Source organism: Heterobasidion irregulare (assembly GCF_000320585.1).
Source record: "Heterobasidion irregulare TC 32-1 unplaced genomic scaffold scaffold_10, whole genome shotgun sequence".
NCBI classification, from domain to species: Eukaryota; Fungi; Basidiomycota; class Agaricomycetes; order Russulales; family Bondarzewiaceae; genus Heterobasidion; species Heterobasidion irregulare.
In genome coordinates, this window is record NW_009258206.1 from 166,498 (window position 1) to 193,738 (window position 27,241).

Consider the following 27,241-nt stretch of genomic DNA (forward strand, 5'->3'; position numbering starts at 1 on the left):
CCTAGTTATCTCCAGTCAGGTGGGTTTAGACATGAATTTAGTGCTCAACGTGCCTTTTATAAGTCTCATGAGGTATGCCATGGAGGCTGTGAGGTATGATTCTTGGTAGGAAAAATGATCTCTTCTGCCCTTTTATAGATGAGAGGTGGGGGTAAATGTGAGCATGGGGGTGCTTGCTTAGCTTGTCTAAGCAGCTCCCTCTTGTTGGCTTCAATGTGCTGCCTATCCTGGTTATCCTACTCTAGCATCCTAAACACTTTCTCATTATGTTGCTTAATCTTACCAAGTCACTTTATGTATTCTTTTTTACCTTTTTCTGCTTCACGCATGGCCTACTCTTCATCAGAGTCCCAAGATATAGATCATTCTTCTGCCATAGATGACTCAGGAGTGGGAGTCGTCTATGTTGACTTATCAACTAGGGTATGATCAGACAAGTTGACAGCAGTAAGGATAGGGGTTGCAGTTGAAGCCATTTTAAAATATAGAAAGAAGATCATTGTTATAAGTTTATAAGGCTTGGAGTGATGATGGGACAGAGAGGACTGAGTTGAAGATTTTATACAGTATAGGTTTTGTTTATCTGATGTTTGTTAGGGTTGTTTGTAAAGAGAGATTTGTTGGGTGTCGAATATCATATGCTTCTACAAGTTCTCTGGCATTCTTGAGATTTGTCCTTATGATCCATTTATTCAACGAGTCTATGTATCCTTTCTAGCATACTAGGCACTAGTATTTACATCTGCATTTCCTTCTATCTAGAATTTCCTTGACTTTGTATTCTTCTTGTCTTTTGATGAGGTCAGAGAGTGGTTATCTGTAATTAGGGCCATGAGCAGCCATTTCTTGATATGGCATGATTAAGGAGGCATAGAACATGGGGTGTATTTTCCATGTGGGTGGAAGCTTTAGTTTGTATATTACTGGTCCCAGTTTTTCTCCTATTACGAATAGTCCATGTAGTTAAGGGGTAAGTTTATCCTTGGGGTGCGTAGTGGTTATATTTTTTCCTGAGAGCCAAACTTTCTGTCCTGCTTTCAGTTTGACTTCATTCTTGGCAGTTTTTCTCTATATTAGTTCTGCTATAACCTTTAGTCTGGCTTTTATTTCTTTTTGTAATTGTTCTAGTCTTTCGAGTCTCTGTTCAATGCCAGGGATGTCTAATCTTGGTGTTATCTGGGGTATGAAGGATAGGTTGTAGCCATACATGAGTTTGAACAATAACTGATGTGTGGCTAAGTATTCTCTAATATTGTGTGCAAATTCTGCGTATGGTAGGAGTTTGGGCCAGTTTGTTTGTTTGTGGTTGCAGAATGGGTAGAGGTACTGTTCTAGCTCTTGATTGACCTGTTCTGTTTTCTTATCTATTTCTAGGTGATAAGCTGTAGATAGGGCTATTTTTACTCCTAGTTTCTTTCAAAGTTCCTTTGTGAATCTAGTAGTGAATTATGGTTCCTAATTTGAGATGATCTTTTTTGGAAGTCCGTATTGTCTCTAGATGTTCTTCATATAGAGGTTGGCTATTTTCTTGGCATCTATGGTTTTTGTGCATGGGGTGTATATGACTCTTTTTGTGCTTCTGTCCACTGTTATGTATATTGTGTCATATGGTCTAACTTATGGAAGGTCTGTAATAAAATCCATTATAACTATCTGCCAGGGTCCTTTCAGTATTTTATTTGGGATTAGTGGAGTGTATATAGGGTATGTGATATTCTTTATGTTCAAGCATGTCACACATCCTATTATGTATTCCTTTATAAATACTAACATTCTGGGCCACCAGAAGTTGTCTGATACTAGGACATAGGTCTTCCATTATCCCAGGTGTTTTGTCATAGGTGAGTTGTGATATATTTTTATTATTTTTCTTTTGAGTTTGTCATCTAGTAGAACATATATTTTGCTTTAATGCCAAATGAGGTTGTCTTGGAAGTTCCATCCCTGTAGTTCTTTCAAGAGCACTCTGGGTCCCAAAGCTTTGATGACTTCCAATGCTTTGGTCACTTCTTTGTCTCTTGTTGTGACTTTCTTCAGTTTTTGTCTAAGTTGTCTATCTAACATCTTGACTGTGCCTCTTTCTGTGGTGCTTTTAACGAATAGTTGGGGTTTTAGTAGTACCTGGTTTTTGTTGTCTGATTTTACCCATTTTTTTAGGTCTAGACATTGGAATAGAGCATCTGGACAGTGGGATGAGCCTGGTTTGTATACCAATGTGAAGTCAAAGCATGATAGAAAGAGGACCTAGTGTGCTTGCCTATAGAAAAGGGTTCTAGCTATTGAGAAGTATAGGAGATTCTTGTGGTCTGACCATATTTCAAATGAATATCATGTGCCTTCAAGGTAAATGTGCCAGTGGTCCAGGGAATGTGTTATAGCTAGTAGCTCTTTATCAAAGATATCATAGTTCCATTCCACAGCATTGAATAACTTTGATAAGTAGGCTACTAGGTGCCAGCCATTACCCAGGACTTTTTGTGACAGAATGGCACCTAATGTGAAGTCTAAGGCATCAGTTTTATGTCAGAAGGGGCAGCTGCTATTGGGGTAGATAAGTACCAGTACTAATGTGAAATAGTATTTGAGGGTTTCAAATGCCTCATTATGCTCATTGGTCTATGTGAATTGAGTGTCTTTTTTTGTTAGGTCATTTAAGAGTCATGCTATCATGGCAAAGTCTTTAATGAATCTTTGGTGGGAGGTTTCCAAAGCTTAAAAAGGATTGTACTTCTTTTAGGTTAGTTAGAGTTGGCCATTTGGAAATTCCTTCAATCTTGACCAGGTCCATGGCTATCTTGTCTATAGAGATGATGAAGCTGAGGTATTTGACTGTGTTTACTTTAAATGTGCATTTAGAGGGTTTGAGGAATAGGTCATTGTCCAGAAGTATCTGCATTACTTTGATCATTACTTGTTGGTGTTCTTCTACTATTTTTGTGAAGATTATGATGTTGTCCATGTAGACTGCTATAACTTATGCAATGATAAGGTTATGGAAGATTATGTTTATCATAGTTTGGAATATTGCTAGCAAGTTGCAAAGACTGAAGAACATGACCAGGCATTTGAATAGGCCAAACTTAGTTAGGAAGGCTGTTTTCCATTCATCATCTTCTATAATACAGATATTGTTGTATCCCTATTTGACATTGGATTTTGAGAAGACTTTTGCCCCTAACTTTGCAATGGTTCAGATTACATTGTTGATTAGGGGTAGAGGGTATTTATTCTTTATTATTCATTTGTTTAGTTTTCTATAATCTTGGACTGGTCTAAGGTCTTCTTCCTTCTTTTTTATGAAGAAGAATGAGAATACTTGTGGGGATTTCAATATTCTGATGGTTCCTCATTTTAAGTGTTCTTATAGCATTTTGTATAGCTTGTCTTCTTCTTTTGTTAGAAGGTATAATTTGCATCTGCTTGGTTCCTATCTTAGTTTCATATCAATTTTGTGGTCCCATTGCAAATGTTTGGGAAGTCTTTGGGAGGCTTCTTGACTGAAGACTTTGGCAATACATTTAAGAATGTAAGCAAGGACTATTTCTTCTACTGTGTATTCATTTTTTTTTTGTTTGCTGCTTCTGCTAGTTCTTGTGATTTACTATGGGTTGATTTAATATAGATTGCTTCGATTGGGTGCATTTCAAAAAGGTCTTTATTGTACCATTCTTTGTAGAATTCAGAGAAGAAGTCTTCTTCTTCTCCTTTAGATTTATTCTTTATCTTTGAATATCCAATTGTCTTTATGCTTCTTCATTATAGAAGGAATTGTGCCTGTATTATGAACTTGGGTCAGCTGACAATGCATGTTGCTGTACATGAGGAGAATATAAGGCAGTTTTTTACCCAATCAATTTGTGGGTTATGCTTATGTAGCCAATCTGTTCCCAAAATAATATCTTCTCCTCCTAGATTGGTAGTGAGTAGTTCACACTGTTTATTATGATAGTCCCCTTCTTTGTTTATTATTCTCATTGGTAGGCATGCTTTGTCCATGATTTTCCTCCTTTATTGGCTATGCCATCTACAATGAACACTGGGATGAATTTGTTGATTTTTTTGAGTGGTATGTTTTTGCTTTAGTGGTTCTTCTCTTGTGTTTCAGTTGCATGTTTATATGCATTGACAATTTTTGATTTGATTTTGCAAGTTATATAGCTGTTTTTACAAGGGAGTTCTGGGTGGGCCTATCATACACCAAGGATATAGGCCAGTTTAAAAATCCATTTCCAATTCCTTTTGCTTGCTTCCCTCACTCAGCTTTTGTAGGAGTGCTTTTTGTTTGTCTTATCACATCTTCCCTATAAGCCTTTGGACCTTTTCTCAGCTAACCTTAGGCTCCTTCTAACATACAAGTGCATTTCTTCCAGATGCATAGGCTTGGTGTGCTATGAGTCTAGCCTAGAATGAGTTAGTTATTGCTACACTTTTACCTTCTCTTGGAGTCACTCCTTTACCACTGCTTTGAGCTCTTGCTAAGAAAGCTCTACTATAGCTTCCTCTTTTGCCAGCCAATGCTCTGCCAGCTTAAGCTGGGTGGTTCCCCACTTTTTTACTATCTGGTTGAGCATATCCAGCTGTCCCTTCATATAGCCTAGATGAAGCCCTGGTAGGGCATTGGTTTGCTATATACCTTTTTTGATAGCAGTAAAAACACCTACCCTCTGCACATAGTCTAGCATATTCATTGTCCATGAGAGGAGTGCAGATAGCATCTATCACCATTGGTATGATGGAGTTGTTCATGGAAGAGGGGGCATTAGATAAGTTGTATCAGAAAGGGTTGTTTTGATGAGGGGTAGCAGTAAGAATTGAGCTTTTTATGCTTTGGAGTTCTTTCTATTGGTTATCAAACCTTTGGGTATACTTTACCCATTTGTCCATAGTTGTCGGCTCAGGCAGTCTGTAGATTTGTTTGAGTATTTCTGGGTGTATGGCTTAGCAGACATAATCAATGGTAGATTCTAGGTTGAATCCACTTTCTCTGGTGGTGATAAGGTAATCTGTGACAAAGTTATTTGCTGATTGCTTTCCCATTCTTATAGTGAATAACTTTTGTCATGCTTTTTGTTCAGTTCCTTCATTTTTAAATGTTTTAGTGAGTTCTTTTAGGAATTCCTTGAATGTTCCCTATTTTAATTTTGTCTCTGTTGGCTTATATTCTCAGAGCTCTCTGTCAAAATAGTACTTCTAGGTAAATAAGGAGGTGGTTCCTTCTCACATGTAGGACAATACCATTAGGATTTTGGCTAGGTCCATGTCATACTTGGTTAGATTTGCCATGATGTACATATGGCATTTGTAGATCCATTCTTGGTATTTTGACCTAGTCCCATCAAAGCCCTTGGGCTTGTTTTCTTTGTTCATCATTTTGTCTTTTGCATTGGTTGTTTCTACACTAGGTATTGGATCTGGGTTTGGGTCCAGTTGTTTTGGGTTGCTTGGTTCTAGTATAAGTTCAGGGTCTTCTTTGGCAATAGGAGATACTCCTCTTACTGGGATAATTCCTTTGTCAATATCTTCCTTTCAGATGTCAGCTAGTATGTCTTCTTTTGGGATATTGATCAGTGTTAAGACTGGTTTGGTTTGAGTTGGGGTAATTACTGTTCTAAGTGGTGCTTTCTTGTCTTTCCAGGCAACTAGTAGAGTATCAATAGGTTTTCTGCTGTCTTGTTTACCTATATAAACCCAGATTCCTTTTGAGTTTCTTTTGATAGTTCATTTGAGGTAAATGAACACATCTGCAAAAACACCCCCTTGTATTAGCTCTGGATTATATCTAATAGTGTCTAAAAGTATCTAAAAGTGTCAATAGTATCTAAAAGTGTCTAATTTCCTAATTGGGGGCAACATATTGTGAGCATTATATTGGTTTCTAATTTCATGATATTAGCACTAATTCTATACTAAGAAGTCTTTAATTATTAGTAGGAAATAGTAAGCACTACTGTTCTATCAGTGAGAAGGTAAAGATGTGGCACATTCTATACTATTTCAGCATATTACTCTCTTTCATATATGCCTATACTATTATCTTGTAGCTCTTTTGCTGACTTTCCAGCTGCTTTTATAAGGGATATCAAAAGAGAGAAATATGCATTGATGCCCCCAGCCACTTTGTTGGCAGCTTGGCAGCTGCCACAAGAGGCTATGAAGACCTAGGTACCTTGGCCTTGCACACAAGATCATTAAAGTTGTCATTGTTAACCAATGCCTGCTACTGGTCATTATAGGACACAACATGTGGGTTGGACTTAGGGATATGCTATATGCAGCCTTGTAGACCTTGTCTATTGGTATAGTGATTAATACTGTCTTGTGCAGCACACAATTATCATCACTATTGATATTACAATTTTTAGCACTATTTATATTGTTTATTGCCTTGTTATACAGAAGATGCTCAAACTGGGTGTTTTCCTCTAGCTATTAGGCTGTGGAAAAGACAGTCATATTGGTATGTGGTGCTAGAATGATATATTTGCCTGCCATATAGGAAATATATGCATTAAGCATATTAAGATCACCTCCAACAATCTTGTGCTTATTTATATATAGGCATGCCATACATATACTCTTGTCCCCACCCTCTACCTCACTAGTGGCTATTTGGAAAACCCCTCTCTCTTATTGGATCTTGATTATTCATAATCATGTTTTTGATCAAATTTGCAAATTCAGGTAGCATTGTCCATACTAGTAGAGTCCCATTGGATATTACACTCAATCATAGTTTTACACATTCTTAGTCCAAATTGTATAAGTGCCATAATTTATTTTTATCCTATATAAAGTGTATTATTGATTTTCCATTGGTTTATTATCTTCTTAGCTGGTGTTTAAACTAAATCCTGAAAGACCTGACTTTTTAGGTATTTATTGACCTGATTATTTATTAGATAAAGAAAAGATAAATATTGAGTAAATCAGAGATGTTGAGGTTGCCTATATTATGTCTACTGATTTTGATTACCAAGTCTATATATTAGACCTTGTGGCTTAGTGGCTAGAGCATCTATTCTGGGTGCTTGCATACATGAGGTTGTTGGTTCAATTCTGGCAGAAGGCAAGTTTGTTATAAGGTATATTCTGTGTTTAGGTATTGAACTAGTGCTTTAATAGACATGACTCTATAAGGCTATGAGAACTGTGATGCTTAATTTATTATGAATTTTCCGAAATTTCAAGTTATAATCAATCCTAATAATTCCTAATTTAGGAAAATTATATCTAATTAGAACAGGTTTAGAGGGGGGGTAAGCTAAAAATGTCTAATCCTAATTGTTCTTAATTATGCATAAATAGAACTAATTAGAGCTTAATATAAAGGGGTGGTTTTCTAGATGATATCTTTCTTTTTTGTTTCTTATCGTTCTGTGTAGCTTAAATACCTGTGGTCCGAGGGCGATTCTTTCCTCAGACTCTTACCCTCTGGACCACAGGTGCGCTCCCCTCTGTTCTTTGTATCTATTTAGACTCTCACCCTCTGGATCACAGTCCTGTCATTATAGAGCTTCTTTTTGGCACTCTCTCTGTGCCAGTCGCTTCGTTGTCACTGCGCTCAACAGGTTATGGGCCCTACGCTCTAGCGACTTTGCTCTACATCGTTTTATCCACACTTTCTGGTCTCCCATCTGCTGTGCCACTCCTTTCTGGCCACACCCCATTGCTGCCACATCTTTCCCATTGCTTTCCCTGCCTTTCCCATCGTCCCACATCGCTTCCAACACCTTTCCTTGCTTATGCCACTCGTGCCACACCATGTCTGACCCCTCATTCGCTCTCCCTTCTGTCTCCCCTCTCAATAATCGCAACTATCCTTCCTGGTCCAAGGAGATCAAGGCCTGGCTTCGTCTCAAAGGCCTGTGGATTCTGGTCTCTGGTGATGAGACAGCCCCTGTTGGCACGAAGGAGAAGCCTGCTGACCCAAGGGAGGTGGCAGAGTGGAAGAGGAATGCTCAGAAGGCTGCTGGTGCGCTCTTACTTTCGGTTGAGGACCAGTTCAGAGGCGTCTTGGATGGCATTGAGGACGACCCCATTGCTATTTGGACTAAACTGGAGGAGCAGTTCAACAAGAAGTCTGCTGGATCATGTTTCAATGCGATGGAGGACCTCTTCTCAATCAAGAAGCGCAACAATGAGTCCCTCCAGTCCCTCATTCATCATGTCAATGAGTCTATGCGCGTCTTGAAGAACCTCCGCGACTCTGGCTTCGATCTCAAGAAGCAGGACGAGGAGCTCACTTGCATGGCCCTCTTGTGGTCTCTCCTCTCTGAGTTTGACACCTTCTGCTCCTCCCTCAGTCTTATGGACGTCTTGTCTCACTCCAAGCTCAAGGATGTGTTCAGGCGCGAGGATTTGAACCGTGCGCGTCGTTCTGATCCCACAGACTCTGCACAGGCCCTTGTGGCATCCTTTGCTTCATCCCCCTCCTCTTCCTCCACCTCCTACAGACGTTCCAGGCCACCCAGGAAGCAGTACAAGTGCGACTTCTGTGGTGCCACTGGCCACACTGATGACAGGTGCTTCAAGAGGATCAATGAGGAGCTGAAGAAGTCCAAGCCACAGCAGGCCCACCCGGTTCAGGCTCCTGAAGCCTCTGGTCCCATGCAGTTTGCAGGCAATGCAAGTTTTCGTTCCCCTGCTCTATCCCCTTCGTCCACAGCCCCCTCACTCGTCACTGACCTCGATTAGAATGTGGACACAGGTGCAACCTCTCATATGACACCCCATCATCACTGGCTTCGCAACTATCGTCCCTTCGTCGTCCCCATTCGTCTTGCAGACTCGTCTGTCATTTATTCTGCTGGTATTGGGACTGTGGTGTTCAATCCAGTTGTTGGAGGCAAGAGGGCGCAGTCTGTGGAGTTCTCAAACGTCCTGCATGTCCCTGATCTTGGCTGTAATCTCCTATTTGTGCTGTATTTGACTCAGCACAAGCACTTCTCTATGCTAATAGAAGGATCTTCAATGCATTTCTCCTGGGACGGTGCAGTGTGGTTCATGGCAGTCATTCCTGATGGTTCCAACAATGCATATCTTCAAGGGACCACCTCCACCGTTGTTTTGCAGTCTGCTGGTGCCGCTTCTACTCTCCCTCTTGACTTGTCCCTGTGGCATCGTCGTCTCTGCCACCACCACCATGCTGGAGTGCAGAGGATGGTCAAGGAATGTCTCGTTACTAGTCTACAGCTCGATTCGGACATGCAGCCTGACCCTATGTGTGAGCCCTGTCTCTCTGGCAAGATGCACGCTCACCCCTTCCCCTCCACTGGCTTTGTGACCTCCAAACTGCTTGAACTTGTCCACTCTGATCTCCATGGTCCTCTCCCTATTGCCACTCACTCTGGAATGTGCTACTGGATCACCTTCATTGATGAGTTCACCAAGCTCAAGGTGGTCTATGTCCTGCGCTTAAAGAGCGACGCGCTTGAGGCTTTCAAGCGCTACAAGGCCTATGTGGGGAACCTGACTGGAGAGCGCATTTTGGCTTTGCAGGATGACAAGGGAGGAGAGTACATGTCTAATGCCTGGGACTCATTTTGTTTGGAGCATGGGATCGCTAGGAGGCACACAGCGTGCAATCGGCCACAGCAGAACGGCGTGGCAGAGCGTGCCAATTGCACTATCATGGAGGCCCTCACTGCTATGCTCTCTAAATCATATTTGCCGCTTGTTTTCTGGGGCGAGGCTCTGGCCGCTTATGTGCACGTCTGGAATCGACTCTGGACGTCTACCCTAAAGGGCAAGACGCTATTTGAGATGGTCCATGGGAAGAAGCCAGACGTTTCGCACTTGCAGGTCTGGGGCTGCTTGGCTTATGTACATGTGCAGAGACTAAACAGTGCTAGATGAGTACCAAAGACACTGACTATTACTGAACACAGTCAGTTTTCACCCAACCAACCGCAACCTACCAAAGGATGTTTGGCAGCACTTGGGTCAGTTCACCCACACTTCACATACTTACCATGATCACACAAGAGTATTATGATAGGTATTTACAAGATTAGAGCTAGTATTCCATATTGGCTAATGTGCTCAATAAGTTGGTCGGTCCTTATTGCTTATTTTCCCAACTTCTGCATGGTTGGTCAAATACAATCTTGCACCATTACTTAGCTACCTTAGTTGTATATTATATCTTTTTTATTTTTATTAGTTCTCCAATGCCTGTTCTAGTTACCAATGCTCAGATGATAGATCCCAAATGTTCAGGATTTTGCCATTGCTAATTAACTTTTACCTTATTACTTTCAGAGCCTATATGGACATCTCATCTACCTTCTTATTCTCTTTGTTCGCTAGGGCTTGGCACCTATTTAATATCTACTCTCATTTTTTATTCAATATTTTACTTAGGGCTCTGTTTACTATAAAAACTTACATATAACTCTAGAATAAACCAGCTTTTGTGTCCCACAGTTCAGAGCTCATTTACACTTATCTTAACTATCAAAATTGCCTTTGCTGACTTTTGAAAACTTATCATCCTCGTCATTTGACCTTGTTTATGTTCATACTCATCTCTTCACTCATACCCCTTATCCTCCCTTGTATATTGTCAGAGTCCCATATGACTCTTGAAGCATGTAGTTGTTGGTCACAATACTACCTTCTTATTACCAACCGAATCCCCAACATAACCAACCAAATGTTTAGTTGGTGTTTGGCATAGTCCTGAAACTAGTTAGGCACTATAATATTACCCTCCCTATTGCTTCTCAGTGCATCTTCAATTTCTTAAAGTCATAACTAATAATTCCTTGTGTATTAGATACTAGCTTTAGCACCCCTTTGCTCTAGAGGTTGTTTAGGTGTTATGCTTGGCACTTAGAGCTATCTCTAGTGTATCATTGCTGTTTCTCAATAGTCACTATCACTATCTCTCCTTGTGCCCCTGCTTCCACCATACTCATGCTCTATGTCCATGCACAGAGCATTATAGATATCACTGAGCATTGATTAAAAGGCCAAGGAATTACTGACAGTGAAGAGATGAGTTAGAAAAAAAGTGGCTTAGAAGTGGCTAAGCATTTCCAAGGTCTATACCCTCTGCCCTTATTCTTACTATTCATCCCTTGCCTATTACCAAGTGCCCTCACACTTGCTTACATGTGACTCTGCCAGCTTACACACACACATCCAACTTCTCAGTAACCCCTCTGCCCATTTGTACCCTTGTCCTGCATCATTGCTGACACTGTACACACACTCAACCCCACAATCTCATATCCTGACCTCTCTTTATCTTCTTAATGATGCAACACTTCAACCTCTATGCTCAACCTAATCTAACTGACTAGTAGCTAAGGAAGTGAAAGAAGACTGGAGACAAAGGAAAGATAGGCTGGGAGCAAGGTAAGCATAGACAATAAAGACATCATGGTAGGTGCGCACTTACTAAACATGATAAGCCTTATGAATATGTGTTATTGTCACTCCTTGCATCAGCCCTTTCCTGCATATGTGTACATCCCAGTCTCAACTTTCTGCCTGCCCTCTTTTTGACCTATATCCCTTTGATTTCCTTAATGGTGATATTCTACTCTTGATATTATATTATGTCATTCCCTTAGCCCATATAGCCCTGCTATGCAGTATCCTCACACTTATTCCCGTGTGTGCACACATGTTCCCTCAGTGCTATGCACCTGTTCTTATTTATCTGAGTCCATGCACATGTGTTCTGCTGTGAACCACATCCACTTCTATACATGTGTTCTGCTGTGAAACACATCCACTTCTATGCATCTTCTAAAGACCATGCTCAAGCTTTTATCTTTATAGCTCAGACCTGCTGTGGTGAATACATTTGTATTTGTTATATTCTCAACATATACTTTTTTGTGCTTGTAACAATGCAAGCAAATGATAGGCCTCCACCAAGGCCCTGATAATGCAAGTATTATCAAGAGTACATCTTTCTATTGCCTTTTGCACCTTATAGTCTCTTCTTCCTACTTCTCTTGCATGACTGCAGCTCAAGCTATTGTGGCAATTAGTCAAGCTGTTATTGACGGTCCTTTATTGATATCTATACCACTCAGGCACATGGTCAGACAATATGTACATTTTGCACATGTCCACCTTAGTAAGATGTTCTTTATAATAGGCTCTTTCTGCTATCATGTATTTAATATTTATGCTATTGACTAGTCTCAGCACCCTCTTTCTCAATTAGTCCTATATCTTTTGCTTAGCTTAGGGCAGGGCTTTTGCTGCTTTTATTGCATCCAAAGTCATGTCCAGCTTTCTACTTTTTAGGAAGGTTCTAGTCAGTCTAAGCACATAGATAGCATGCAATAGCAGCAACATGTGTGCCTAAGAAAGAGCAGCCTCTCTTCTGACATGTCCCCTACTTGCCTATAAGGAGAGCTGTGGAAGTTTTAAGAGACTTAGGTGGAGCTCCATTCCTTTTTGAACAATGTACCAAATATGCAAATACTGCGTAGCATCTCACTTGCCCTTTTCATTCTAACTCATCTGACAGCTACACCTAGCCACATGCCAGCTCATTATTTCCCTATACCTGCAGTCTATTCCTACTGCCTAAATGATCAAGCTACTCTTGACCAAACCTCCAACAAGGGTCCAATGATATTCTCAACAGTTATTAGGCTATAGTCTAGTACAAAAACTGCTGCAAGTCTCCCTCAACTTCTTTATCAACAAGATCTATGCCATGGAGCTTGTATATTAGCTTTTGACCTCTGACATGTCCAATGAGTGCCTTATTATACTTACCTCTCTGCTTAAGTCTATGGCTATTGCACATGCTCTAGGCCTAGCATTCTGCTGCATAGAGCACTGCCCCCATGGCCACTTAAGTTACTCATACAGGCATCACAGACCAATGTCTAGTTATATGCTACCAAGGCTAGCTAAGAGCATACCTCAATGACCTTGCTCTATGCCAAAGGATGAAGGATGTTGAGGGCAATTGAAGTGGCATCTAAAAGAGTGGGCTAAGGAGTGAGTTCATGTCCAAATGGAATATATGTAAGCCACTGATGAGGGATTTAATAGTGTGGTTGGGAAAGTGGCCAATAGGATCTCAATGCTTCAGAATTACCAGCTAAAGTCAAATAGAGGCATGTGCAATGGTGCCAGGCTTGTTATGTTCCCCTAGTTTGCCTACTAAATCAGATAAGTCTTATTGACAAAACCTATTAGTAATCTTCTAGGGCTGTTCATGTGCACTCTTGGCCAAGTCTAACAAGAGTGATAGTGGGTGGATGCACTCATTGTTGTATGATGAGATGCTTTGAAGTTGGAGGGTAAAAAATAGTCTAATTAATATGCCAACCAATTCCAAAGAATTGTTGCCTAGACTGACTCAAGTTTTCCTTCTCTTCTAGAGCAGCCTAGTTGTTCGTTGTTGAGGGTAATTTCTCTATTTATATAGTGGTACCAGTTTATTTTACTATGCAAAGCTGTGTGCCTATGTCAGAAGATGTATGGATCCTAAAGGAGTGGTTACTAGCATGCTATTAAGTATGTTGTTCCTATCAAGGTGCTGTGCATTAGGATTGGTAGAGAAGCTTGAGAATTACTTTCCTGAATTCAGACTCTTTCTGTTTGAAAGAATCCAGAGGATAAGTATGATGAAGAGACAAGACCAGGATATCAGACTAATAGGTGTTAAACTTGGTGTTTTTAGAGCTTCTTTACTGATACAGGTTCAGACATTTTCTAACCAGATCAGACTCAAAACTAACTCATTGTCCCATTTAGACTAACACAACTTTAGACTTATCAGAAAATACTTGGTGCTGACTTCAGAGACTTCAGTGATTAGTGAAGACTATCTTACAAAGTAAAGATCACTTTACAGGGCAAGAGCAACTTCAATAATATAGGCAACAAACTGTTTATAGTTTAGGGCACATGCACTCTTCTTTTATGTGTTTTTGGAGAGGCTATGTATGAGACCTGGATTTGGGTATTTACAGATGTATCTAGATGCTAAAGATTGTTGAATAAAGTGTCTGGTTTAAACTAGAATAGAGTAGGCTTTCCTAGATTCCTCCAGAGCATGGCCTGGAATTATTCCAGATTCTCTATTAGTTATCTGAGCAGCTCTAGGTTCTCTAGCCTCTCGATTCCTCATCCACTTACTAAGCCATTACAAAGCCTCTCAGTGCATTCAAAAGCACGCGGGGTCCATGCAATTCTATAAGAGTCTGGATCAGTTTGGCTCTACTCTGGTTTTTTCTAGGCTTCATCTGGTCTGTTAAAATAGCACCAAGGCAGCTTTGTTAATAAATATAGATCAAAATGTCCATCCACATCCTAAGCATGAAACTGGAGCCAAGTGAGAGTGTAATACTTATAATATAAAGGCTGTATAAATTTTAGGGAAAGAAATAAACCAGAAACACTGGACTAAAAGAATAAGAACTTAATGAATTATGAATAGGTAAAGCATTTATGGCCTAGCAAATTGATAAAAGATCATGCCTCCCACTTTTGCTAATGCTTGCCTCAATCTCCAAGACATTGCCATCAGATATGGGAACATGTTCATAGTCAGAGCTAAAAAGAGCTCAAATGTACTTACCAAACACGTAATACATCACATAGCCAAGTAGAGGAGGGGAGTTGACATAGAATATAGATGTCACCACTATAAACTGCTGCTTGTTGCCTGCCCTACCAAAAATAGCAATATGATTGTCTCGCCAGACTATTTTGGAAAGAATGATAGTTATAAACTCATAGCCACCATTTAGCTTTCTTTTAATCACATCCATTAAAACCCTATCTTCTAACCAAATCCCCTCTTTTCTAGAAAGAACACAGACTTTCATTGATATTCCTCTGGCCAAGACTGATGGCAGTTGAATTCCATCTTCAGCAGAAGGGATTAACATCATTGGTGGCTCATTCAAAGGTGAGAGAGCTAAAAGAGTATTGAAGGTGACATTGATATGGTATGTGGATTTGTAGGAAATGGTTATAAAAAAGTGAGGTGATAGGAAGACAAAGGATATATTAAGCAAGTTAGGTTGTAGACCTAATGGGACAATTAGTGGATAGAAGTCCAGTAGTGGCTATTAAAGCTCTGTGTGGTGATGAAGATAGAACAATGATCGAGGGAATGTGCCCCAGAGTGATGAGCATATAGAAATATTGTTAGACATGATGTGAGGGAGTGATTCACAGATGTGATTACTAGCAGTTCTTGAATCATCTTGCTCTTCAATTTCCTATTCTTCTCTAATGTTTCTTGTATCAGCCTATACTTGTATAGTTATTTCTTCCTATAGAACATTCTTGGAAATTATCCTGCCAAGACACAAACTTGTTTGTGTTATGACATCATATGAGGGTGCAATGCTCCTTGATGACAAGTGTCAATTAGTGTCTAAGTCATGCACATATGTACCCATGACCCTGGATACAGAATGACACAGACTGAAACCTATACCACATGAGCAATGATGCATAGGCCTTATAACCTCATACCCTAGAGTCTTTATCCTGGATGGCATATATACAATCCACAACAACCATAACAACAGAAGATAATACATGCATGCCTCATCGGCCATTACTACTGATCAAAATGGTACACATTTAGTAAAGGTGATTTTTGCTTTCTATGTCTTCATGTGTTTGCTTATAGCACTATGTTTTTTACTGCTGCACTAGCTGATCTTTTGCTATGTGCATCCCATTCACCTTCTTTTTGTCCATATATTTTCTGTATTTGTTAGTGAATAGTTTTATCTGCATATTTGATGCCTACTGCTCTTCTGATATCTCTTGCCTCTTTTCATTGCATGTTATTTCTTCTCCCTTGTCAATCCCATGCACATTCTTCTTATATTCCTATGCAACATCATCACTTTGTTGTGCTCTTGTCCACTGCCCCTCATCCTAAGTTGCTGCTAAGACCTCGCCATCCCTGCACAGTCACTGTTCTTCCACATGCCCCCACTCCTGCCCCATGTGCACTCAGAGCTCACAGACAAAGTAATGCAAATATCATGCCATATGTGTTTCAGTGCATCAATGAGGAAGAGCTAGCAGTAGAGACATAAGCTAGGAAGATGGAGATTGAGTGTTACCAAGATCTATACCTCTATTTCTCAACCTTCCCATCCACTCCTTGTTTAACCTGTATTGGCATGACCCCCTCAATCCCTTCAACTCCCAGCCTGCTGCTTATTCAACCTCTTTGACAGTCAATCCTATTTTTGTGCTCATACATGCATGGATGATTCCTTTATTCCATCTGGAAAACCACCCATTTGTATTAAGCTCTAATTAGTTCTATTTATGCATAATTAAGAACAATTAGGATTAGACATTTTTAGCTTACCCCCCCTCTAAACCTGTTTTAATTAGATATAATTTTCCTAAATTAGGAATTATTAGGATTGATTATAACTTGAGATTTCGGAAAAATTATAATAAATCAAGCATCACAGTTCTCATAGCCTTCTTATAGAGTCATGTCTATTTAAACACTAGTTCAATACCTAAACACAGAATATACCTTATAACAAACTTGCCTTCTGCCAGAGTTGAACCAACAACCTCATGTATGCAAGCACTCGGGACAGATGCTCTAAGCCACTAAGCCACAAGGTCTAATATATAAACTTGGTAATCTAAATAAGTAGACATAATATAGGCAACCTCAACATCTCTAATTTTATTTAATATCTATCTTTCCTCTATCTTATAAATAAATAAGTCAATAAATACCTAAAAAGTCAGGTCTTTCAGGATTTAGTTTAAACACCAGCTAAGAAAATAATAAACCAATGGAAAATCAATAATACACTTTATATAGGATAAAAATAAATTATGGCACTTATACAATTTGGACTAAGAATGTGTAAAACTATGATTGAGTGTAATATCCAATGGGACTCTACTAGTATGGACAATGCTACCTGAATTTGCAAATTTGATCAAAAACATGATTATGAATAATCAAGATCCAATAAGAGAGAGGGGTTTTCCAAATAGCCACTAGTGAGGTAGAGGGTGGGGACAAGAGTATATTTATGGCATGCCTATATATAAATAAGCACAAGATTGTTGGAGGTGATCTTAATATGCTTAATGCATATATTTCCTATATGGCAGGCAAATATATCATGCACAAGACAGTATTAGCCACTATACTAATAGACAAGGTCTACAAGGCTGCATATAGCATATCCCTAAGTCCAACCCACATGTTGTGTCCTATAATGACTAGTAGCAGGCATTGGCTAACAATGACAACTTTAATGATCTTGTGTGCAAGGCCAAGGTACCTAGGTCTTCATAGCCTCTTATGGCAGCTGCCAAGCTGCCAACAAAGTGGCTAGGGGCATCAATGCACATTTCTCTCTTTTTATATCCCTTATAAAAGCAGCTGGAAAGTCAGCAAAAGAGCTACAAGATAATAGTATAGGCATATATGAAGGAGAGTAATATGCTGAAATAGTATAGAATGTGCCACATCTTTATCTTCTCACTGAAGAGCAGTAGTGCTTACTATTTCCTACTAATAATTAAAGACTTCTTAGTATAGAATTAGTGCCAATATCATGAAATTAGAAACCAATCCAATGCTCACAATATGTTGCTCCTAATTAGGAAATTAGACACTTTGACTATTAACACTTTTAGATACTTTTAGACACTATTAGATATAATCCGGAGCTAATACAAGGGGGTGTTTTTCCAGATGTCCACACAACCTCTATCACCTAAAAGCTATATCTGTCCATATATGTCCTTTGGAGCCTATACTTGTCCCTTCTAGCCCACATTTACTTACTACCGAGTGCCTTCAGTTCCTTTCCTTGGACCTATGCACCCATCTTTTCCTGTAACCCATGTCCAAGCCCACATATCTTCCCCAGCCTATACATGCATGCTCAACCTCTTAACCCTTTATCACATTTGTCAACCCCTCCTGTACTCTCACTTTGTCCTGCATCATTGCTGAGACTACCGACAAGTTAGTGGATGAAGGCAAGGTTGGCTGGAAGCTGACCAACTTCAATAGCATGTGCCTGTGGCTAAACATAAGCATCAATCTTCAAATTGAGATTACTAAGCCAGCTATCATCATGTAAAAACATCAGTCAACAACTTATTATATTATAGCTCAACAAATGGCTGAAACAGAAATGGAAGGTATTATTCAATTTATAGGGTAGTTCTTTATACTTGCCCCCAACATTTGGAAAACCACCCCCTTGTATTAGCTCTGGATTATATCTAATAGTGTCTAAAGGTATCTAAAAGTGTTAATAGCATCTAAAAGTGTCTAATTTCCTCATTGAGAGCAATATATTATAAGCATTGGATTGGATTCTATTTTATAATATTAGCACTAATTCCATACCAAGAAGTCTTCAATTAGCAGTAGGAAATAGTAAGTAGTACTGCTCTATTAGTGAGAAGGTAAATATGTGGCACATTCTATATTATTTTGGCATATTACTCTTCTTCATATATGCTTGCACCATTATTTTGTAGCTCTTTTGCTAAACAATAGCTGTCTTTACAAGGGATATAGAAAGAGAGAAATATATATTGATGCCCCAGCCACTTTGTTGACAGCTTAGCAGCTGCCACAAGAGACTATGAAGACCTTAGTACCTTGGCCTTGCATACAAGATCATTGAAGTTATCATTGTCAGCCAATGCCTGCTACTGGTCATTACAGGACACAATGTGCAGGTTGGGCTTAGGGATGTGCTTACATGCAGCCTTGCAGACCTTGTTTATTAGTGCAGTGGTTAATACTGTCCTGTGCAGCACATAATCATAACCACTATTGATATTACAATTATCAGTGCCATCCACACTGTCTATTGCCTTGTTATACAGAAGATGCTCAAACTTGGGCCATGGAAAAGACAGTCATGTTGGTATATAGTGCCTGAATAATATATTTGCCTGCTATGCACTAAGCATATCAAGATCATCTCTAACAATCTTGTGCTTATTTATACATAGGCATGCTATATATATACCCTTGTCCTCATCCTCCATCTCACTAGTGGCTATTTGGAAAACCCCTCTCTCTTATTAGATCTTAATGATTGATAATTATTAATGATACTAATTTGAGCTAATTATAGCTAATTATTCATAATTATGTTTTTGATCAAATTTGCAAATTAAGGCAGCATTATTAATACTAGTAGAGTCCCATTGAATATTATACTTAATCATAGTTTTACATATTCTAAATCCAAATTATGTCAGTGCCACAATTTGTTTTTACCATATATAAAGTGTATTATTTATTTCCTATTGGTTTATTATTTTCTTAGCTGGTGTTTAAACTAAATCCTGAAAGACCTGACTTTTTAGGTATTTATTGACCTATTTATTTATTAGATAAAGAAAAGATAAATGTTGAGTAAATTAGAGATGTTGAGGTTGCCTATATTATGTTCACTTATCTAGATTACCAAGCTCATATATTAGACCTTGTGGCTTAGTGGCTTAGAGCATCTGTCCCAGGTGCTTGTATACATGAGGTTGTTGGTTCAACTCTGGCAAAAGGCAAGTTTGTTATAAGGTATATTCTGTGTTTAGGTATTTAAATAGTGCTCTAATAGACATGACTCTATAAAAAGGCTATGAGAATTGTGATGCTTGATTTATTATTATTATTCCGAAATTTCAAGTTATAATCAATCCTAATAATTCCTAATTTAGGAAAATTATGTCTAATTAAAACAGGTTTAGAGGGGGGGTAAGCTAAAAATGTCTAATCCTAATTGTTCTTAATTATGCATAAATAGAACTAATTAGAGCTTAATACAAATGGGTGGTTTTCCAGATAAAGAATGAACATTAGCATAGTTCACCTTTCCCTACCTACTACTCCACTCATTGTTACCTCCTCACCTAAGTCATCTATAATATCCAGGCTCTGTAAACCCTGAGTGACTGCAGAACAGTATAAGCTTATAATTTGATTTAGCACCAAGTTATTTAAGACATCCTTACCTTGTAAAAACCCAAGTTGTCTGAGATGTGCTTATACTATAAGCCTGACCCAAGTTGTTTATAATGTCCATGCTCTGTAGACCTTGTAAGCCTGATCCAAGATGTCTGTGACGTCTGTGCTCTATAATCCCTGGGTGACTGCAGAAGACTATCAGCTCACTTTTTAATTCAGCACCAAGTTATCTGAGATGTCCTTACCTTATAAACCTAACTTGAGTCATCTGTAATGTCCACATTCCATAAATACTAGGTGACTAAAGAAGAGTGTGAGCTCACTCTTTGATTCAAAACTGAGTTGTCTGAGACATCCCTACCCTGTGGGCCTAAACCAAGTTGTCTGGGACATCCTTACCTGGTAAGCTAGACCCAAGTCGTCTGTGATGTCCTGACCTGAGTTGTCTGTGACATCCTAACCTAAGTTATCTGCAACATCAGCTCTCTATAAACCCTGCGTGATGGCAGAACAAGTGAGCAAGAATTTTGTTCAGCAACAAGTTGTCTGTGATGTCCTTACCCGGTAAGCCAGACCCAAGTTATCTGTAACGTTTTGACCCAAGGCGTCTGTGATGTCCTAATCCGAGGCGTCTATGACATCCTAATCTAAGGCATCTGCGACGTCCTGACCTGACTTGTCTGTGACATCCTGACCTAAGTCATCTGCAACGTCAGCTCTCTGTGAACCCTGCGTGATAGCAGAACAGGTAAGCAAGAATTTCATTTAGCAACAAGTCATCTGTGATGTCTTTACCTAGTAAGCCAAACCTGAGTTGTCTGCGACATCCTGACCCGCGTTGTCTGCGATATTTTGACCCAAGTTGTCTGTGATGTCCTGATCTGAGTTGTTTGTGACATCACCTCTCTGCAAACCCTGCATAATGGCAGAACAGGTGAGCAAAACTTTAGTTCAGCAATAAGTCGTCTGTGACGTCCTTACCCTGTAAGTCTAACCTGAGTCGCCCATGTCATTCTTGTAGTGCTGAATACAACAACTTGTAATCAAGCAATAATTTATTCTAACCTCTCTTCCTAATCTTATGTTCGTCTTTTCATTATAGAGCAAATTTGTGAGGACCCACTATCAAAGTCAAATTAGTTCAACATGCACAGCTCTCGAAGATACAACTGTACCACCACTATACTGGGATGGCACTGTTACGATACTGCAACCATATTGTCACACTACAGCATTTGTTAAGTCACTGCGACAATTAAGTAATAGTCTTAGGTTACTATAAGCCTGACCCAGGTCTTTTGCAAGGTTAGTGCTCTGTCAATTATTTTGTGAGATAAGACACATAATTTCTGACAAGACCCTACCCAGACCTGTTACTTGTAGTAGAGCAGAGGCAGAGGGTGAGCCAGTCATCACCCAAGCTCACTCACAGTGTCTTGTAGAGCATCACAATAGGACCGGTGATGTGTGTGTGCCAATGAGTTCATGTGTCGATGCCATACCCTCAATATCTGAAAAACGGAGGGGAGAGTTCATGCCCAAGGGGTAGAAATAGCTAGTGGCGACTATAAGCAGGATAAGAGTGAAACTGAGGGAAGAGATATTCAGCACAAGCAGAAAATAAATCAACAATGAAAGTATCTACCTTGAGGCAGTTCCAAGAATCATAGCAAAAGTCTGAGGTTGGTGGATGAGGTGTGGATGGAGCAAGGATGGATTAGCACTTGTCAACTTGGCAAGATTGTAGCAGATTGTGGTGTTGCATCTCATTTGGTGTGATTGCGTCGCAGGACACAACGTGACTGTGTCATGGCAATGTTTTGCCTACCTCCTTGTCCTGCCTCAGTTCTACCCATCTTCTTTATGTCCTGTCCCATATCGCTCTTCATTACCCCATGCTCTTTCTGATGGTCTCTCATTGCTTCAACTTCTAGCTATTGCAGCTAGGATCTTTCCCACCAGTAAGCAAACTCAAATAGCTCTCCTTGGAAGCTCAGTCTCATATTCACTTAGCAGCAGACAACCTACCCACGCACACAAATCCCTCCCTCTCCCTCTCGTTCTCTTAGAAATTTCCGCCTTTTAAGCATAAAAACCCATCTCTGTTCTTTAGATGTAAGCTGCCTTTGATGAATGACTGGCTCACCGACCATGCACCTGGTGGAAGACCAGGACAAGGATGATGGACTCTAGTGGGACCATGCACCTGGCAGAAGACTAGGACAAGGACAATGGACTCTAGCAGCAGATAGGGGGAACAGACCCAGAATCTTTCTGAGGATGCAGGTATGTCGTTATTCATACCAATTCTTCCTGAGATACGCACATTCATAAATCTCATCCTTGCCCGAATAGCTGAAGAGGCACATCCTCCCTTCCACCAGTGACCCTTGAGCTTATGTGGAAACTATCTGCATGCCATGGACATTGCAGCTGACGTGGACATCACATATGGCACAAACGACACATGCATAGCATGTCAAATGCTCCAATGAGTCCAACTTGGGCACTGAGGGCAGATGGCTATACATCATGGTCAGTCTTGTTTATCTGTGTCTCTGCACAATCTATGAGTTGCTCCGATTATTTAGTGCATTGTCCACACCTCCCACCCTTCTGCAATGAACCCCTATGTCATGGGAGAAGCTCAATATCGGTGAGTTTAGTTATTTTTTACTGCTCAAAATTGAGCTGATATGACAATATGATATAGCCATAGGCCTGTGTTTCAGGGGGATAAATGGGCATCATCAATGTGAGTGTGATGGCCATTACCTAATCTCACCAGGTGCGACACATGGCCAGCCACGCTGAGCACCAACCTGCAGGCAGGCGCGATGGCAAGCAGGGATTATGAGTATAATGCATCCACATTGCCTCTGAAGTCCTTGAGGCATGTCTGTGTGGAGTGGGTTTCACCTCAAGTATGGTGTGAGGTGAGAATTTGTATGTAAGCACCTTGTATCGCCCTTTCACAGAGTCTAACCTTATCTTTATAAATGAATGAAAACACAAAAAACTTGTGGCTTGAGCGATAGAACATACTTTGCATGGAGCAGCCGTTTGACCCTGATGACTCGATGCATCAATAGATTGGCAATGTGAAGGTTTAGAGAGCCTTTACTGAATTCCAGAGTGGTGTCAAGTTTGGCAAGGAAGACACCCTACAGGTGGGGCAAGGGCTATATAATCGCCATCACACCAGCCAGCACTTTTCTAGCTAACAGTTGATCTATCCCCCCTCCACCATTTTTACTGTCTGCCCTACCCCCACTTACCATATTGCCTCTTTGTTGTCCTTCCTACCCGTCTTGCCCCACCTCTGCTAAGCATGGCATCATTACCAAAGCATTACCAGATTGCCCCGCAACACTTAATATATGGTCACAACCTAAAAATGGAATTCTCGGACTGGCTGTGGAAAAGGTTTTTCTACTGGGCAAGGCTCAGACAGGTTAGGCTCATCTTGTGTACTAAAGTGTGTGCATCATTTTCTTCCTCATGTGCAATTCTGACCAGCCCCCATCAGTCCAATTCGAACCCTCATATTTTGTTCTTTGAGGCCCCAAATGGCATTTTTATCACCAACATCCAAAAAGAGGTAAAGGAGGTCTTGGATGTGTCGGTGATATGCTAAAGGTGGCTCTAAGTGCTAAGCACAACACCAAAACAACCTCTAATGCAGGGGTGCTGGAGCTAGTATCTAATACACAAGGAATCATTAGTGAGGACTTTAGAAATTGATGGTGCACTGTGAAGCAGCAAGAAGTGTGAGATTATAGCGCCCGAACGGTTTCAGGACTGCACCAAACACTGACTGAACGTTCGGTTAGTTGTGTCAGCAATTTGGTCGGTAACGAGAAGGTAGTATCGCGACCGACAACTACGTGCTTCAAGAGCCACACGGGACTCTGACAATACACAAGGAAGAACAAGGAGTACAAGCGAAGAGACGAGTACAAATGCAAACAAGGCCAAACGATGAGAATGACAAGTTTTTGGGAGTCAATGAAGACGATTTTGATGGTTGAGATGAGTGTGAATGAGCTCTAAACTATGGGGTGTGAAAGCTGGTTTTCCAGAGTTTGTATATAGGGTTTTTATAGTAAACAGTGCCCCTAAGTAAAATATCAAACACGAAATAAGAGTAGATGTCAAATGAGTGCCAAGCCCTAGCGATCAGAAAAGATAAGAAGGTAGGTAAGATGTCCATATGGGTTTCAAAGGTGATAAGGTAAAAGGTAATCAGTGATGTCAAAATCCTGAACATTTGGGATCTATTGCCCAAGTGTAGGTAGCAGGAACAGGTATTAGTGAGCCAAGGATAATAAAGAAGAAGTAACATACAACTAGGATGGCCAAGTAATGGTGCAAAATCACCTTTGACCAACCATGTGGAAGTCAGGAAGATAAGCGATAAGGACTGACTAACTCATGGAGAACATTGGCCGACACGGAATACTGGCTCTAATCCCGTAAACACCTATTGTAACACTCCTGTGTGGTCATGGTAAGTATGTGAAATGTGGGCGAACTGACCTAAGTGCTGCTGAACATCCCTCAGAGGGTTGTGGTTGGTCGGGTAGGGACTGACCATGTTTGGTGCAAGTTAGCATCTTTAGTACTCGTCTATGCTATTTGGTATCTCCCCAAAGCTTCCCAAATACCTCCCTCGGACCCTAGCGCGGATGAATGCTCATCACCGGAATATGCGCAAGACGTCTATTCGACCTAATGGCTTCTGGAGGAGTCCGGTTGGGATGTAAGCTTAGATCTGGATGTGTTGCTACATTTGGCAGCAACTAAGCACACTATGGTAGGGCAGCTGGAGAGAGTGATGGGCTGTAAGGGATTAGGCCAGGCTATCTGCTAGACAGAGATGCTAGTGAACGCCCCCACAGGAATTACTGATTAGGGTTGGGCTATTCTTGATTTAGAGGCATCATTGAATACCCCCTTGGTAAACAAGGTTAAGAATGGGAATGCCGTGGTAGATAGAGATGTCCCTATTGACAACACTCACACATTTGACAGCAACAACAATGCATTAGACACAGAGGCAGAAACCTTTGCTCTCAAGCAGAGGGGCGAGCATGTCCAAGACTCTGAAGGCCTATTCCCTGTTATAGGCCCTAGCAACTAACAGTGCCACATCAAATGGCTCATGGTGCCCTCTCATGTGCAGGCTACCATATTGGCACCTGTTCAAAATCAAGAGGGTGGTCGAAGCCATGCAGGTCATCAAAGAGTTGAAGGCTTAGTAGAAGTAATTGACTTGACCTACCTCTCCGACTAAACTATAACACATAACTTTTAAGCTGCTTTAATTACTTTTTTCATGTCCTCTTTTAGATATGTAGGCGAGAGATCTGCCTAGGGAAGCAATACTCTGGCTTTCACTTGCACTAAGTCGACACCTCAAGAGTCTGATGGCTAATTAAGAACAACTGCTCCCATATGTTGTCCAAGACAACTCTATGCACAATGATTCCATCAAGCAGTTAGGTTAGCAGCTGATGTCCAAGATGACTGCTTATAGCTAAGGAATTAGTACAAACCGGCAACCTACACGTTTCCAACACTCACAAGTTCAACAAATCCAATTACACATAGGCTCTGCCAGACTTGAAGCGGGTGTTTTCAAAGGCATCATTCATTTATATACAGCAACAACAAATTTACTCGAGCCCATAACAGATACTGTGTCAGAATGAAATGAATCTTGGACAGTAAATGACCTCACCACACGCACAGTAAATGACCTCACCACACGCATGTTTAGTCTATGCTAAGAGATAAGCTGCAAGGACAATGGGGCAGGGTTTGTTAGGACAGGTGTAGAGAAAGAACAGATAAGAAAGACAAAGTAACTCACAGGTGAGAGATCTTGAGCTTCTTAAAGGTAGTTGTCTTCTAACCCCTCCTCAGGTTCAAACCATGCTGGGCCTCAATGAGGATTCATAAATATGTTCGGGGTGCTATTGTTGCTTGTCCTAGGCTTCAGCCCCTTGGGTACTCACTAACCTGCTTTCCAGGGATGATAGTCCTACACGCAAAAGGGAGACACTTTCGGGATCTAGGCCAGCCCCACCTATTTCTTCTATAACGCTTTTTTAACCTGGTTTTGATCGATGTTGTTGTCCATCTTGTTCTTAATCAAGTCCCACCAGGAGTTGTAGTACTGGCAGAATCGCCACTCTATTGCACTCAGAGGAATGACATATCTAGGCATGGGGAAAAAGTACCCAAACTAGTGCCTTTACTCATCAGTAGCTGCCTGCCTCCAGAATGCTGCATGGAACATGGTTGCAAGATTGTCATTAAGTATCCAGTCAAGGTCTATATTTTTATACTTATCTGCAGTCAGTTGGAGGTAGGTTGGGAGGTTGCTGTTTTTTGGGACTGCTGCTTTCTGATACCAGTTAGACCAACATTAGTACCAGATTTTAGTGAGCAACTAGTTGATCGTCATGGGTAGGTGATCGAAATGAAGCTTATTGTTATCATCGCCATTGTCCTATATGCAAACTTCGTGAAGGTTGTTTAATTTGGGAAACAATGTGGTTCCAGCCTCCATAGTGCATCAACCAGGGATCTCCTTCCAAGAGGTGGCGTGCTTGGTCACAACAGTCGGCACAGGCGGGACACAGCATGTAGAGTTGTATCTCCTCTGGAGTGAATCAAAGTCCATCTTGAATACCAGCTTGTAGGTCGTAAATGCAAGGGTTTGGCCACTATACAAGCGAGGACAAGGAGAGTCGTCTGGGATGCTGAGAATGTGGAGGAAGAACGTGCCGTGTGACTAGGCCAGCTTCCCTTAATCCTCCACAGCCATAACAATGACATCACCATCATCATCCTCGATCTCATGCTCATTTTGTGCATTGCCATCGAATCCAAGCATGAGCATGGCATTGTCGGTGGACATGGTTATGTCCTTTCCAGCCTTGGTATTGTCTGGACGGCTGTAGAGGCTGTTCATCAACTAGACAAGGTCTGCCATCAGAGTTCGCATATGGTGTGAGGCAGTGCTCTACCATTACTGTGATCTGATAGCTCAGCAGGGTCAAGATAGCCTGGAGACGAAGTATGTGCCATGCCCTGTTGTAAGCAGATTAGTATCAGGCTAGAACTATCGTGGTTAATAGATTGTCTTACCACCACCAAGCTCTGGGAAGCTTCAGCAAAGATCTGACTATGACAGCCTGGCTCAAAGAGGTTATGGTGGTCAAGGCGAATTGGATGGGAATATAGACCTCAACTTAAGCATTGTATGGGATGTTTTCCTATGCGTTCTGATAGATG

General features: G+C 40.7%; 6 protein-coding genes across 6 annotated transcripts; 3 read left to right on the forward strand and 3 right to left on the reverse strand.

Annotated features, from left to right (window-relative positions):
• Positions 1 to 3,792: 3,792 nt before the first annotated feature.
• HETIRDRAFT_52094 (uncharacterized protein) lies at positions 3,793 to 3,975 on the reverse strand (the record flags this gene model as incomplete). The annotated part of the gene is made up of 1 exon (XM_009552193.1): positions 3,793 to 3,975. The coding sequence occupies one exon, from the start codon at positions 3,973 to 3,975 to the stop codon at positions 3,793 to 3,795; it is 183 nt and encodes a 60-aa protein (XP_009550488.1).
• Positions 3,976 to 7,505: 3,530 nt separating this feature from the next.
• HETIRDRAFT_327021 (uncharacterized protein) lies at positions 7,506 to 7,718 on the reverse strand (the record flags this gene model as incomplete). The annotated part of the gene is made up of 1 exon (XM_009552312.1): positions 7,506 to 7,718. The coding sequence occupies one exon, from the start codon at positions 7,716 to 7,718 to the stop codon at positions 7,506 to 7,508; it is 213 nt and encodes a 70-aa protein (XP_009550607.1).
• A 43-nt stretch (positions 7,719 to 7,761) lies between these two features.
• On the forward strand, positions 7,762 to 8,694 carry HETIRDRAFT_454463 (uncharacterized protein; the record flags this gene model as incomplete). Its single annotated transcript, XM_009552313.1, has 1 exon — positions 7,762 to 8,694. One exon carries the CDS (start codon positions 7,762 to 7,764, stop codon positions 8,692 to 8,694), a length of 933 nt encoding a protein of 310 aa, XP_009550608.1.
• A 222-nt stretch (positions 8,695 to 8,916) lies between these two features.
• Positions 8,917 to 9,393, forward strand: HETIRDRAFT_17006 (uncharacterized protein; the record flags this gene model as incomplete). The annotated part of the gene is made up of 1 exon (XM_009552160.1): positions 8,917 to 9,393. A coding segment is annotated over one exon (477 nt), but the record flags the coding sequence as incomplete, so codon positions are not given.
• An 11,989-nt stretch (positions 9,394 to 21,382) lies between these two features.
• Positions 21,383 to 21,706, reverse strand: HETIRDRAFT_421251 (uncharacterized protein; the record flags this gene model as incomplete). Its single annotated transcript, XM_009552314.1, has 2 exons — positions 21,383 to 21,524; positions 21,582 to 21,706. The coding sequence occupies 2 exons, from the start codon at positions 21,704 to 21,706 to the stop codon at positions 21,383 to 21,385; spliced, it is 267 nt and encodes an 88-aa protein (XP_009550609.1).
• Positions 21,707 to 22,216: 510 nt separating this feature from the next.
• HETIRDRAFT_118627 (uncharacterized protein) lies at positions 22,217 to 22,935 on the forward strand (the record flags this gene model as incomplete). Its single annotated transcript, XM_009552315.1, has 6 exons — positions 22,217 to 22,222; positions 22,412 to 22,471; positions 22,528 to 22,592; positions 22,650 to 22,691; positions 22,725 to 22,872; positions 22,915 to 22,935. The coding sequence occupies 6 exons, from the start codon at positions 22,217 to 22,219 to the stop codon at positions 22,933 to 22,935; spliced, it is 342 nt and encodes a 113-aa protein (XP_009550610.1).
• Between the last annotated feature and the right edge of the window lie 4,306 nt (positions 22,936 to 27,241).